This window comes from Sorex araneus, chromosome 4, assembly GCF_027595985.1.
Source record: "Sorex araneus isolate mSorAra2 chromosome 4, mSorAra2.pri, whole genome shotgun sequence".
Classification (NCBI taxonomy): domain Eukaryota; kingdom Metazoa; phylum Chordata; class Mammalia; order Eulipotyphla; family Soricidae; genus Sorex; species Sorex araneus.
Window position 1 is genome coordinate 81,413,912 of NC_073305.1, and position 14,673 is coordinate 81,428,584.

A 14,673-nucleotide genomic window follows, 5' to 3' on the forward strand; every position below is an offset into this window, starting at 1 on the left:
CCAGGATAGACCCAGGTAGCCACATACAAGGCAAATGCTCTATTGGCTATACTATTGCTTCAGCTCCCATTGTGAAGATATTTGATGAGCTCAAAGAAATGATGCCACAGGAAAGTAGCAAAGAATAAAAAAGTATGAAAGCCTAAATGAGAAAACTGCAAACAAAAATGACAGAAATGAAGAGTATAATACAAAATAACTCAACAGAAGCTCTGAACAGCAGAATAATGGCAGTTGAAAAGATTGAATCACTTCAGGATAAGATGGAGGAAACATCTAGAAAACAACAGAAAGTAGAAAGAAAAAGTCTGAAAAGAAATGAACATGAGAACTATGTGAAGAGTTCAAGAATACAAGAGGCCCAAAGGTTCAAAAGAAAACGGGCTCAAGTAGGAAAATTCATTGTACTCAAAAACACATTATACTCAAAATGACAAAATCCAAAGGTAGAGACAAACTATTGAAAGCAATAGGACCACAAAAGGAACTTACATACAAAGGCAAGCCCTGAAGACTCACAGCTAAAGTATCAAATGAGATTCTATGAGGCAGAAGAGAATGAAGGTATATAGTAAAACTTAGTGAAATGAACACATCAGAAAACACATCATTCTGCTAAATTGTCATTCAGATCTGAAGGAATTATATAGAGTTTCAGGTTAAGGCAACAGTTTAGAGAATTCATAGCCGTGAAACCAGTCCTGCAAAAAGAGTTAAAGGAACTTCTTTAAAAGGCAAGAAAATCTTCTCTTAGGCCTCGCATTAAGTATGATATTCACTCATGGCACTTATGGTTGCTCTCAAATAAATGAAGAACAGTTTGTTTACTCCTAGGTTACTAAGAGATTTTACACATCTGCAATAATGAATTTATAATGGATGTTCATTTCATATACAATGAATGTTCTATTATCTGATCAGTGATTAGTTTTTACTTTCATAGGGATTATCATATAATATTTTTCTTATTAATACAGACTTAACAGTATATAATATAATATTCCAACATAAACCCAATATTCTCCTTCTTGGGATAAAATTAACTTTTATACTTTCATGGGTCTATTCAGGTTTTCTGCTAAGTTTTTCTTAAGTCTCTTCATTCTTACTAAAATTTACATTTGTTAGATTGAGCTAATTCATGTAAGTTTTTAAATGCATTACCACAGAATTACTTATAATATTATTTTTATTTACATGTTTGTAAAAAAGGAGACAGTTTTTGAAAAGAAATTATAAATTTATCACTGGTATACAATTTTATGGAATTCCAGATGAGCTACATTTATCTCTATGTATGTAGATGTCACCATCTCTACAATTTAAAAGTAGGAGAAAGATATCTCTCATATGTGGAGTAAAAACACAGGAGTAAAAATGGATGATCAAAGTCATCAGAGTTTGAAGGTTTTTGTCTGTAGAACTGAGTTTAGATGGATATGTGGGGTTGGGAGGGTTCCTTTGGGACACTGGTGGTGGGAAGTGAACTCTTGAGAGATGAGTATGATGCTGGAATGATGCATGCATGAAAAGTATGATTAACAGAATTATGAATTCTGTTAGGCACTGCTCAATTATGATGATTTTTAAAAAATAACAAAAATTAAAGATTCAGAATTGATTCGTTCTATTGGAACAATGAGTTTTTTAAGAACTGGAAACAACTAAGATATAAGGTATTTAAAGTAAAATGCCTTACAATTTTAACAAAGTAACCAAAAAATTTCCTTTGCAGCCACCAGTCATACCCTTTTGGACCACTGTGCTTTTGAGAAGACAAACATCTGTGGGATGATTCAGGGCACCAGGGATGATGCTGACTGGATCCATAAGGACAGTACTCAGCCAGGAGAAATGGATCACACCTTGGGGGGAAGATGCACAGGTCAGTGAAGCAGAAGAGCAAATACATTGAGAACATTCCCTGGGTTGAGTTAGTAATCGAAGTCAGCAAGTTTTGCCTCATTTGGAATGTTAGTTATTAAAACTACAATCTGAACAAGGTCAAAGAACTTCTAATATCTTATCAACTCAATAAAAAGCATCCAGTTTCTGAGCATGCAAAAAAAAAAAGATTCATTTTAAATGATTAAAAAATTTATATGGACATATAGTTAAGACCTGATGTTTAAATAACGAAGATATCTCTGGTACATGCCCTCTCATAAAAGGTGAGCCACATGTGTGATATAAAAAATCATAAAAATTTAATATGGGCATATAGTTGATAACACATGGCTTGTAAATAAGGGCAAGATCTCTAGAGCAATGTCCTCTGAGAAAACTAAAATGTGAATCATATGTGCAATGTAATAAATGTTAATAGTCATATAAATTTTTAAAAAATCACTATCATCACTATCATCCCGTTGTTCATTGATTTGCTCGAGCGGGTGCCAGTAACATCTTCATTTTTCCCTGTCTCATGCTAGTGTAGCTGGATGGTGTCTGCTCGTTCCAAGAACACAAAGAGCACGTTGTTGTTACTGTTTTTGGCATATCAAATATATCACGGGCAACTTGCCAGGCTCTGCTGTGCATAAAGAAAACATAAGAGAAATATTTAGTTTTCTTTAATCCAATATATGAATATTAGTATTTCATATATGATCAATTAAAAATTATTCATAAGATTCACCACCCTGTAAGATTCTCCTAGTGTATAGTTTCTTCGTGTATCACATTTCAGTTTGGACTGGCCACAGTTTAGGAGTTGACTTTGTTTGCTACTGCACACATACATATGAGTTGTTATCTTTGATAGTCACCATATTTGATAGAACAACTTCAAATAATTCCAGTATATGGTGTGCAGTAAAAAAGACAGAGTAAGAGACACCTGGTCATACATTTTGCTATTTGTGACCACAGCTGTTTGCTTAATAAATTCAAGCTTTTCTAAGTCTATCTGACTGTCCAGATACTGATACTTCACTATAAGGATAGAAGGAAATAATGCATTGATATTTTCCAACTGCAAATTAGCAGGTTCATTTCTGATTTTTTTTCCATCTTTCCTTTTTTGTCAGAGGTTTCATTTATTTTTGGTTTTTATATTTGTACCCTTTAAGTGTGTCTCTATCACTGCAATAAGCTCAACTAAATTTGGAAGCAAGTGGGGGTATAGATTATAAAAGCTTTTTTAAAGAGAACCGTTATGAAATCCCTTAATCTGTGTATGTGTGAGTTGGTTAGATTCTTTCACAATTGAAACCCAGCTTGTCATGGAGAGACTAAGTTACCAGGGAAAATGTCATCTCGAGTGTCTAAAGAATAAGTAGAGTCTGAAGTTCTCCCTAAAGTTCCAGAGTAGCTTCCAAATTCTGTCTCCTGTTACTTTACTACTAGGCCATAAGATTCACAGCTATAGAGAAAGATGTTCTACATGTGGAAGAATTTACTAGAGAAGAAAGTTTTTAGCTCCTTAGTAAGAAAGGAAAACCCAATGTCCCAGAAGAAATACCTAATAAAGTTTTATCAACTTGTCTTTATTCTTTTTTTTTTTTTTTTGCTCTGTTTTGCGTTATGTTTCTCCACAGGTGCTGGCTACTTCATGCACTTTGAGACCAAATCGGGAAAATCAGAAGACGCAGCACTGTTGGAATCTCGGATTCTTTATCCCAAGAGGAAGCAGCAGTGTCTTCAGTTTTTCTACAGAATGACAGGAAGCTCTTTGGATCGACTGACCGTCTGGGTGCGGAGGGATGACGGCACCGGCAATGTTCGCAAGCTCTTCAAGGTGCAGACCTTTCAAGGAGGTACTAAGACTCACTCATGCAACGACTCGTTGACTTAAAATCTGGGTTCAACCTCTCCTCCTCCTCCCTTTTAACTCTTAAGTCTGCCTTTCCTCCTCTGGTCTGACCTCCTTCTTCCACTCTTTAACCTTCTCTTTCTCTTCCTCTCCTTCCTTGCTGTCTATCCTTCCTCCTCTTTGAAAGGACTAGCAGAATGTCTGGCATGTTTTAACTTCTTGATGTGTGTTTTAATGATTCTGAGATTAGAAGCGGTATCCAGGGGTTAACTGAAAATACTTTTGTAATTCTGAAGAAACAGGTAAGTTTTTTTATATTGTCCATTGCAAAAAGTCTCAGTGGATGCATAGTGGGCTAGAGAGGTAGTACAATGGCTAGGGTGTTTGCCTTAGGCTGACCTGGGTTCAATCCCCAGCATCCCATACGGTTTCCTGAGCACCACCAGCAGTAATTCCTGAGGGCTGAGCCGAAGGAAACCCCGAGCATTGCCAGATGTGGCCCAAAAGTAAGAAGTCACCCACTCAAAACATTTTGTTTGAGTTTCTACCTAAAAACTAGGGCTCTCCCTAGTAAAACTGGACAAAATATGAGCATAGCATAGCAGTACAGGTTTTCTTTAGGTAAGTAACTGTTCTCAAGTTCTTAAAAATTTAAAGATAAAATTGTGAGATGCTTAACAAAATATGTTTATAGTTTCAGTTACCACTGCTGCCACAATAATAATTCTGTCTCAACAGTACATGTGGATGGACATTATATCAATGCCCACAATGTCCTTGTGAAAAATGTTCTTGCTATCTGCGGCTTATATCAGCTTTTGAGTACTTACAAATAAAAATACTTTCAACAGGCAAGATATATCTAAAAAAAGCTATAAAATTTCAGGCAGAAAGGTAGATTAAAAGTAAATGCAGGTGGTATATGTGGTCAGGTTTATATGGATATAAAACAGGGCACTTAAAATTTATTATTGCAAACAAATGATGAATCTATAAAAGTATAATAAAAAATTGAAAAGTAAATGCAGGGAAACTTTTAAATAGTGCCCAAATCATGTCTACCCAGACTACTCTGAGATCTTAGGTAATGTCACATAAGACAGATAAGAAATTTACTTTTTTTGTCTGAAATTTATAGAGCATCTTTATTAAATGGCAGGGTAGAAGTTAGGTGCCCTTTAAGAGTTGAGAATTATTTATTACCACCTGTAAATTTTTAACAAAAATGAATTAGAATACCAACAACATAGCTCATATCTCATATTACCACTTTTGTATAAAACTGCTAACATTATTTTTGTGAGCATGAAACCAGTCAGGAAGTCCTCCCTGCTTGCTTTATCTTCTTGTATGATCTGCTGAGTTCCCTGGAATGATATTATAAATGATTTATTTATTTATTTTTATTTAAAAATTTTTTTTCTTGATTTTTGGTCACATAGGGTGGTGCTGAGGCCATACTGCTGAGTCTGTGCTTAGGGATTATTCTTGGCAGTGCTCAGGGGGCCATATAGGATAATAGGGATCAAGCCCGGGTCAGTCTCATGCAAGATAGCCACTTTACCCATTGAAAGACTTTTTACTTATTATATATTAAAACAATGTATCTAACTATTACTGAAGAGAGTTTGAAGCAGTTCATTGTGATACTGACTTACCAATGAGACAGCCAAAATTTTAGTTAAGTTTCGTATTATGATTATGTGGTGTTCAGCTTAAGAGTTACAAACCTTTTTGAATAGCTTTAAAGTTGAAATCACTTTTAATACCTCTTAAATTTTGAAAACATTTTTAAACCAGAATGCATATGAACAAAATAGGTACTCCCACTCAAGTTCCTTTATGATTTTTTATGCTATCCAGTCCAGAATTTCATGTTTAAGAAGTCTTACACATTATTCTTTTCTTTCTTTTGAATACTCGTTTCCAATTCAGTCTCAGAGGGGAAAAAAATAACCAAAGAAGAAAATGTATTTTTTTTTTAGAATGTATGGCATTTACCTTGCATGCAGCTGAGCTGGGTTTGATTCCTCCACTCCTCTAGGAGAGCCTGGCAAGCTACTGAGAGTATCTCACCCACTCAGCAGAGCCTGGCAAGCTACCCGTGGTGTATTCAATATGCCAAAAACAGTAACAAAAGTCTCACAATGGAGATGTTACTGGTGCCTGCTCTAGTAAATCGTTGAATAAGGGGATGACAGTGGCAGTGACCATGACAGATATCTGGGTATTGGTAATTCTTTTTGTATTGTTTGTTTCTTAAAATAGGATGGATTCCTTCTTTGTGGAGTTCAGTTAATATGAGGGAGAAACAAATTCAATGCTAAGGAGTGAGACAATTTCTTCCCACTTGTCCTGAGATTATTATCCACTCTAGAAACTTCAGTATACCTTTCTGGAATGAAACTGGATACTGGACAACATGAGATTACCTTGTTTTGACTTTTGACTTATAAAATGACTTCAGTGTTAACAGTAGCAGATAGGGATATAATATCATACCAAATTCAAAGAAATTTAGATCCCATGAAGTTATATTATAATAGGGAAAAAACTTTGTGGTTTTGAATTTAAATTCTAAAATAAGTTATATTGTTTTTTAACTTTTAAAGCTATTTTCCCCTACTATAAACATGACTTTGGAAAGGCTCTTAGCCAGTTTATAACTATTTAAGTCATAGGGTCATGTGAGGATTATGTGTAAAGCACTTGGCACACACCCAGACACATAAGTGCTCAATAAATGTTGGTCACATTTGTCATTGACCTTCTTCTCTATCCTCAGATCAGGACCAAAATTGGAAAATTGCCCATGTGACTCTCCGAGAGGAAAAGAAGTTTCGCTACCTTTTCCAGGGAACAAGTGGTGACCCGCAGAACTCAAAAGGGGGAATTTACCTAGATGACATCACTCTGACAGAAACCCCATGCCCCACTGGGGTTTGGACAATACGAAATTTCTCCCAGATTCTTCAGGATACAGCCCAAGTAGACGAGAAGCAAAGTCCTCTGTTCTATAATTCAGAAGGATACCGCTTTGGTTTGACTTTATATCCTCATGGCAAAACCCCCTCCCGAAATCCCTATGTTGCAATTTATTTTCATCTGTACAGTGGGGAGAATGATGCTATCCTGGAGTGGCCAGCGCTAAACAGGCAGGTAGTAATTACAGTCCTGGACCAGGAGGCTGACGTCATGAACAGAATGTCTGCAAGCATGGTGTTTACTACCTCTACGTCCCATAAAAATTCAGGTAGGTTGTTAGAACTCTTTCTCCATCTGGAAGAACCAACAAATGGGATTCACATCTGTGTAAGAGAGATGATCTTACCTCTTATCTCTCTCCCTTGGGCAGATCTGCATCATGGTCACACTGGAGTCATTGTCACTGTCATCCTGTTACTCATAGATTTGTTCGAGCAGGCACCAATAACATCTCTCATTGTGAGACTTATTGTTACTGTTTTTGGCATATCGAATACGCCATGGGTAGCTTGCCAGGCTCTGCTGTGCAGGCACGATACTCTCGGTAGCTTACTCTCTGAGAGGGGTGGAGGAATCGAACACGGGTCGGCTGTGTGAGAAACGAATGCCCCACCGCTGTGCTATAGCTCCAGTGTGATCAAGTGTAGTATCACAGTGGAGTATCAGTTAAAATATCTATGTCATCCGATCTTCTCCCTATTTTCTAAATTTACTCCTCAAAATTCTGTTGAAGTCTTGCAATGTGCCTACCTCTGATTAGGTACTTAGAACAACAGCAGCATCTCTCCATGATGCTGTCTCCTGAGCCTGGTCTACTTGAGAAGACAGACTCATAGACATTTCCCAAATATCCAGGATTTTTCAGTCTTGCATAGAGGTAATGCACTGATTCCTAAAATAGCATTAACAGGGAAGAAACTTCTACTAATAAATAAATGGTCTATTCCATATGCCAAAAACAGTAACAACAAGTCTCACAAGGGAGATGTTACTGGTGCCCACTAGAGCAAATCGATGAACAATGGGATGACAGTGCTACAGTGCAGTACATTCTTTTATAAGAAGAGCCTTAAGTCTTCAAAGGAAGACACTATAACCATATCTCCACTTCATGAAGAAAGCCACTTAAGAATGGACAATTGGCATTCAGAACTCTAGTTATCATCCCTTTTCCCCTCAATATTTAGTTTTAATTCACTTAGAAAATGTAAATACTTTTATTTTTTCCAATATATATTTTCTGATTGACAAAGTTCAATATATCCATTAAAAAAATTGGAAAGTGAGGGACTGGAGAGATAGCACAGCGGGGAGGGCGTTTGCCTTGCACGCGGCCGACCCGGGTTCAAATCTCAGCATCCCATATGGTCCCCTGAGCACGGCCAGGGGTAATTCCTGAGTGCAGAGCCAGGAGTAACCCCTGTGCATCACCAGGTGTGACCCAAAAAGCAAAAAAAAAAATTGGAAAGTGAGTATAAAGAAGTAATGTGATTTACATTATATGTACCTTTCTTGCAGCAATGAATAACTCTGTCATCTGGGAACGGCCATCCCTCGTGGGGTCCTTGGATCCCACTTGTAATTGTTCTAGAAGCCTTGGCTGGGGCTGGCGTACATTCATTTCCCATGAAACACTGAAAAGAAGGAGTTTCCTTAAAAATGGTGACCTTATAATGTTTGTGGATTTTGAAGGTAATTTTCGTGGTATTCCTGAAATAACACTATACTCTGAATATTCTACTTAGCTAATGTTGATTTTAAAGTAATTCATATATGCTAGAGATCTTTTCTGAGGTCTTGGGTAAAAACAGATGTGCTCTAAAAAATACACATTTACTCTGGTGCTCAAGGACTTACATCTTTAACTGTCCTTAGAAGAGATGAAAACTTTAGTGTCACTTATAAAATATTAATTATATGTAACATGGCATTTCATTGACTCAAATTTAGTTTTCATCATTCTATCTATTCTAACTTTATACCTCTTTTATCAAGCTAAATAAATAAAAATGCTATTGACTCCATTAAGATGTACTAACATTATGACAATCAGCTGGATTTGAAGCCACCCTCCCATGCCACTAAAAGTGATGTCACTGAGGTATCCTTGAACTAAAGCAATCCAGGGAAATCTCTTCGGGGGGGAGTTAATTATAGACAGATATTAATTAAGGATCTTCCTCACCATCTTTTGTCTATTTCCTCAAGATATCACCCACCTTAACCAGACTGAAGTTCCCGTTAAAAACACAAGGCTGACCCCTCCAGACCTGGTTCTTCAGGACAAGGAGCAGCGGGACTTCTCAGAAGATGATTCCAAAAAGGCTACGTGGGAGAAATTCTCATTAGGCAGCTCAAACCAGGAGCAGCCCAGCCGACAGAAGCGGTCAGTGGAGAACACAGGCCCCATGGAGGACCACAACTGGCCACAGTACTTCAGAGATCCCTGTGACCCCAACCCTTGTCAAAATGAAGGCATCTGTGTAAATGTAAAGGGGATGGCAAGTTGCAGGTAAGTTCCGTGGTGGTCAGGAGGAAGGGGGGGATGAGTGAGCAGACATGTATTTAATCAACTTAAATAAGTTGATTTACATTTGCTTAATGGTGATAAAATGCAGAGGATCAACTGGTGTGGTTGACTTGGTTGTCCTTTGCTGAACAAAGCTATTACTTTCAATTGGTGAACAGTGCAGGAGTCCTGCTAGGGCAGAGGAAAAACCAAGTAGTCCGTCTGTCTCTTGAGTTTCATCCCTTTCTCTTTTCCAACATCTTGAATGGAGTTGGCACTTCACCTTAGTGCTCGCATCACCCAGAGCTTTTTGCCTAGGAACTCCTGCTCCTGGTCCTGCCCAGAGATACTCAGGCTCTCACTCACTGTAGATCTTGCTGTAATTTCTTAATTAATGTAACTGTTATTTTCTATTTTCTATTATTTGTTTTACTCTGATAGTGTTATGCTTTCTACATATACTTTCAATGACAACACTAGGAATATCTGGAAAATTTGAAGATATGTAACATGCTTTTTTGAGCAGGATATAGTAAGACTATAAAACCAAGCTCCCGGAAGCGACTTCTTATAGCCTAGTTCTCCCTCTCGAAGAACCTGGCAAGCTACTGAGAGTTTCCTGCCCATCTGGGAGAGCCTGGCAAGCTCCCCGTGGTGTATCCATATACCAAAACCAGTAACAATGATGGGTCTCATTCCCCTGACCCTGAAAGAGCCTCCAATCCAATGCAGCACCATTGGGAAGTAAGAGTAAAGAGAGGCTTCTAAAATCTCAGGGCTAGGACGATTAGAGACAGTGCTGAGACCACTTGAGAAAATCAATGATCAACGGGATGATGATGATAATGATGATGATGATAGTAAGACTTCAGTTAAGCAAAATAACATATAGTGAAATCAGATCCTTCATTTTGCAAAGTGGGACAAGATTATCTTTTTCCATCAAGTATTATAAAAGGTAATATTGAATGAAACTGTTATTCGATGACCTGTTATAGATGTTCAATCTAAGCTATTCCTCACAGACACCTATGACACAGGGTGATTCAAATTCACATTCTGTGCATTAAGAAGGTGGAGCATAAAGAGGTTCAGTCAATTGTGTAAAATAGTCCAGAAAGGGGCCAGGAAAATAGCTTAAAGGACTTGTGGGTGGTCTGGGTTTGATTTTTTGCACTGCCTCATTGCAAGCACCACCAGGAGGAATCCCTTCCCCCAAGAACTGTGAAGTATGGCCTAAAAACCAATAAATAAGGAAATAATCATGATGTTAAACGCTGGAGCTAAAAATCACATCCAAACTTGTCTGAATTATAAGATATATTTAGCAGTTCTTTTTATAAGGTTTGTTGCTTTCATAAAGTATTTCATAAAAAGATGTATATTATGGGGCCGGATACATAGATCCATAGTATAATTGGTAGGACAATTGCCTTGAATGCAGCCAACCTGGATTTGATCCTCAGCATCCCACATGGTTCTCTGAGCTCACCAGAAGTGATCTCTGAGTGAGCACAGAGTAAAACCCGGAGCACTGCTGGGTGTGACCCATAAAAGCAAACACACAAAAATATGCAAGTAATGGAAGAAACATCAGCTTCATTTGACAGAAGAAGCAGATGTAAGAATAATTGTGGTGGGTTCAAAATACCTATATTTCCTTTTAAATATTTAATTTGTTTTTTCTTTAATTTTAGTTTTCATTTTGAATCAATTTTAGATTTACAAGTGCATTGCAAAAATACATCATTCCCCATGTCCTGATGTTTACATTTAGCCTAACTATATATAACCAGCAAAGCCACATAATGAGCAGTAAGAAACTAAATATTATTTCAATTTTTTATTGTTTTAAAACACTATATAGGTTTCAGATACATAACATGATAGTTCAACAGAATTATGGTCACTACTATTTCACATAAAATTGATCCCCTTTACAAAAATTATCATTTTTCTCTCTCTCTAATGAGTACATAGTCTAGGAGCTACAGAGATCATAGCATATCCTACTTATCCTCAAATCCTCACCCACTTGTTTGAATCATCACTCTAGTCTTATTACAGAGTTTTTTAGCTTATTCACTCACTAAGCCTGGTGGGTTTCTGCATTGTCTTACCATTGTGAACTTTGCAGTTTGGAGTTGTCTTTTGTATGTTTCTGTGCCATTAGGCACCTATGTTAGGATGTCTTTGTATGTTTACAGTGAGTTTGGGGAGGGAAAGAAATGGCTAGCCACCCCCTCTTCACAGGTGGGGTTCACTGGTATCTATGTAGGAGAATCGTTCTACTGGGTCCTTAAAGTAATTTTTAAATCCCCCCTACTTTCTCCTTACTCCTATAGGTTCTCCTATAAGCTGTTCTTTCCCCCCTATTCATTCATTTATGCAATTATTTTTTTTTATAACACAATGGATACCTGAATGTTCATTGTATCCCATGGCCTTTTGTCAGTAACACCAGTATTAATTGTGCTGCCTGTTCTTCCTACTTAGGCCTTTGGGAGCTCTTCTGGTCTGGCTCCTTGTCTTTCAACAACACTCATAAAACATCCATGCAACAATACCATCCAACAACTATCCAACAGCACTACCATTTATGAACTGTTACCTTCTGGAACCACACCACCCTATGGTCCCATCCTTTGTTTTTCCTATCTGTGCCCTGGAATCAAATCAGTTGTCCCCAGACTGCTGATTCCTATTAGAGAGATGCTCGCCTCATTTCAAAAGGACTCCACAGTGTTGGGTCTGCTCTTTTCTGTAGTTCATTGGATGCAAATTTTAATATGCACCCACACTAGTGTTATCTCTGTTGGGAAGGGCAGCTTAGGGGTTTCCAATTGTGTGTCCACCTCAACTTATCCAAATGATTTCACTCCCCACAAACCTGCAATTAAAGATTAATGCAATTTAAAGTAATACTAAAGAATATAATTGAACTTTATTTGGAGAGGACTAGGCCAGAAAAAGTTGAACAAACTAAGTTTTCAAAAGTCAATTTATTGGCAAGATAAAAGGACTTGAAAGGTAAAATTATTCCAGGATTAATATACGGGTCTATGGAATTTTTTTCTCATCTCACTTTGACTCTGTGAGTACTTTGTCATATGAATGTACTCTGAAACCTGGAATCATTAATGGTAAGGATGAAATATTATCCCTAAATGCCTTGGCTCTGAGATTGGTTGAATTTATGTCAAATATTGAACAAAAAATATCAAGGCATGATCATTATGTGCTACACACAGCGTCCTCGTTATCTCATGTGAACTTCAGGGTAAACTGCAGAGAGCTAGTGACACTATTAACCTTAAAGAAACATTCAAATTGCTATTGTCTGGAAGCTTTCTTTCCAACTGATGTACCAAATCAGTATATATCTATAGATTGTGCCTATAGTTCAGTCTGAATCAGGCAACATAATATTTACGTGCCCCAATTCTTCCTCCTGAACTTTGCATGTGGCAGATTAGAGGAAGGGATCTTGGAGCAGCATTCTCAGGATTAGACCTCACACATAAAACACTTAGTACCTATGTGAACTTGAACAAGTTATTTTTACCTTTCTGTAAAATGAAGATGACAAGAATGACCTGGCAATAGTCACCTCCACAAAGGGTTGTTACAGAATTCAGTGAATGAACCAATAAAGCACTTCCATCACTGCTGCGTTGGTATGTGTCACTATGAAGTCCTGGAAGCTCATATAACTCCTCCCCACCCTGATCCTGTTCCCTTAGGTGTGTCTCCGGTCATGGCTTCTTCTACACGGGAGAGCGCTGTCAGGCCATGCAGGTGCACGGCACCCTCCTGGGTCTGATTATTGGAGGTACAGCTGGGGCAATCTTCTTGACCTTCACCGTCATCTCCATCCTTGCCCGAAGGTCAAAGCAGTGAATCACGCACTGGCCTCAGCAAGACCACGTACGAGTGGTCTCTACTCAGACCTGCCCTTCCTATATTCTGTGCAGTTTGGAGTGATTTTTCTCTGCCGTGTTCTGAATAGGTGGCCTAATATCCAGGCCTCCAGCCTCATGTATGTCTATTATGGCTTTTCTCCACCCCCACCTCTTGCTTTGTACACTGAAAGTATTTAGTGGATACCTGCCTCGTTCACAACATTGCAAATCATCTGTTTAATCAATGGTCTTTCCTGTAGACTGTAAGACCCTTGTGGCCAGGTTCTCATTTCCCAGGCTAGAAACACTGTAGGAATTCATTAAAATGAATGAACAAACCGATACTGGAATAAACAATTAAAATACAGAAGCATTTCATTCTGTGGCATCTAACAAATGAATAAAATGCACGCATCATTTGCATTAGAATCAAATATTTAAATTCTTATACTTTTTGTCAGAAACATCAGTATTTTTATCCTTCTTAGATCGTGTATGTTAAAGTACTTCAGATAAAGCTTCTGACAGCAAGGTTTCATAATATTAGTATCATCATCCTCTTAAAAAAATGGTGGTTAATAAATTCAATAAATATTTACTCAGAACTTTGTATGTGTCCAGTATTATATGTAAATTTCTGTGTGTGGTGGTGAATTGTCCAAAAGCTCTTCTTCAGTTCTTTCAAAGTTTCACCGTATATTATATTCATGTGTCAACAAAATGTTTATGTTAACAAAGTGAAAGTATTAGGTAAAATAATTTTTTAAAGTTCAGAATTCTACTATACATTTTATTTCCTCTTTACTTCCTTTTGTTATTGTAATGACTTGAGGTGCACTCTTGGTTGGGGTGTTCATTGGAGCCTTCACTTTCAGTTACAGTATGCTTTTTGGGGTTCACACTCAGTTTCCTTCTCCCATATTTGTGTTGAACACTCCACACATACATCACTGTGGTGCTCACACACATGTGTGAGCATTGTGGGTCGCACTCTTGGGAAAAATACACACACAACTTTTAGTTGTTGCTTTTACGGGGTGGTGAGGGGTCTTACTCTGTAGTTGAGGTGCTCTACTATACCTGACTATGTACCTGAAATATCACTCCATTGGGCCATCAGAATTCCTTAACAGCAAAGTCATTAGGACCACACTTGGCACATGGAGGTGATACAAGCAATCAAACTTAAGGCCTTACACTTGTACATGACTTTAGTCACTGAACCAGTCCCTGAAGCCCCAGAAGAAAATTTTATTTATTTCTTCTTATTTGTATTTATTTATTTAGTCCCACCTCCCTTTTTTAAAAAATAGAATCACCATGATATAGTTACAAAATTTTCATGATTGAGTTTCAGTCATAAAATGATCCAACATCCTTCCCTCTACCAGTGTACATTTTCTACCACTAATGTCCCAGTATCCATCCTGCCACTCCCCACCCAACCCCACCCCCTGCCTCTATGGCAAACAATTTCCTTCTTACTCTCTCTCTCTTTGCTTTTTTGGGCATTAAAGTTTGCA

The 14,673-nt window shown here is 37.7% G+C and overlaps 1 protein-coding gene across 1 annotated transcript in view; it reads left to right on the plus strand.

Annotated features, from left to right (window-relative positions):
* MEP1A (meprin A subunit alpha) overlaps window positions 1–13,232 on the plus strand; it is a 28,224-nt gene extending 14,992 nt beyond the window's left edge. The window contains exons 9-14 of the mRNA XM_004605839.2: window positions 1,736–1,885; window positions 3,540–3,758; window positions 6,540–7,007; window positions 8,258–8,431; window positions 8,948–9,251; window positions 12,992–13,232. Of these exons, the coding sequence (XP_004605896.2) occupies window positions 1,736–1,885; window positions 3,540–3,758; window positions 6,540–7,007; window positions 8,258–8,431; window positions 8,948–9,251; window positions 12,992–13,148 (1,472 nt within the window). The 3' untranslated portion in view covers window positions 13,149–13,232. The remainder of the gene's footprint in view (window positions 1–1,735; window positions 1,886–3,539; window positions 3,759–6,539; window positions 7,008–8,257; window positions 8,432–8,947; window positions 9,252–12,991) is intronic.
* Window positions 13,233–14,673: the final 1,441 nt, after the last annotated feature.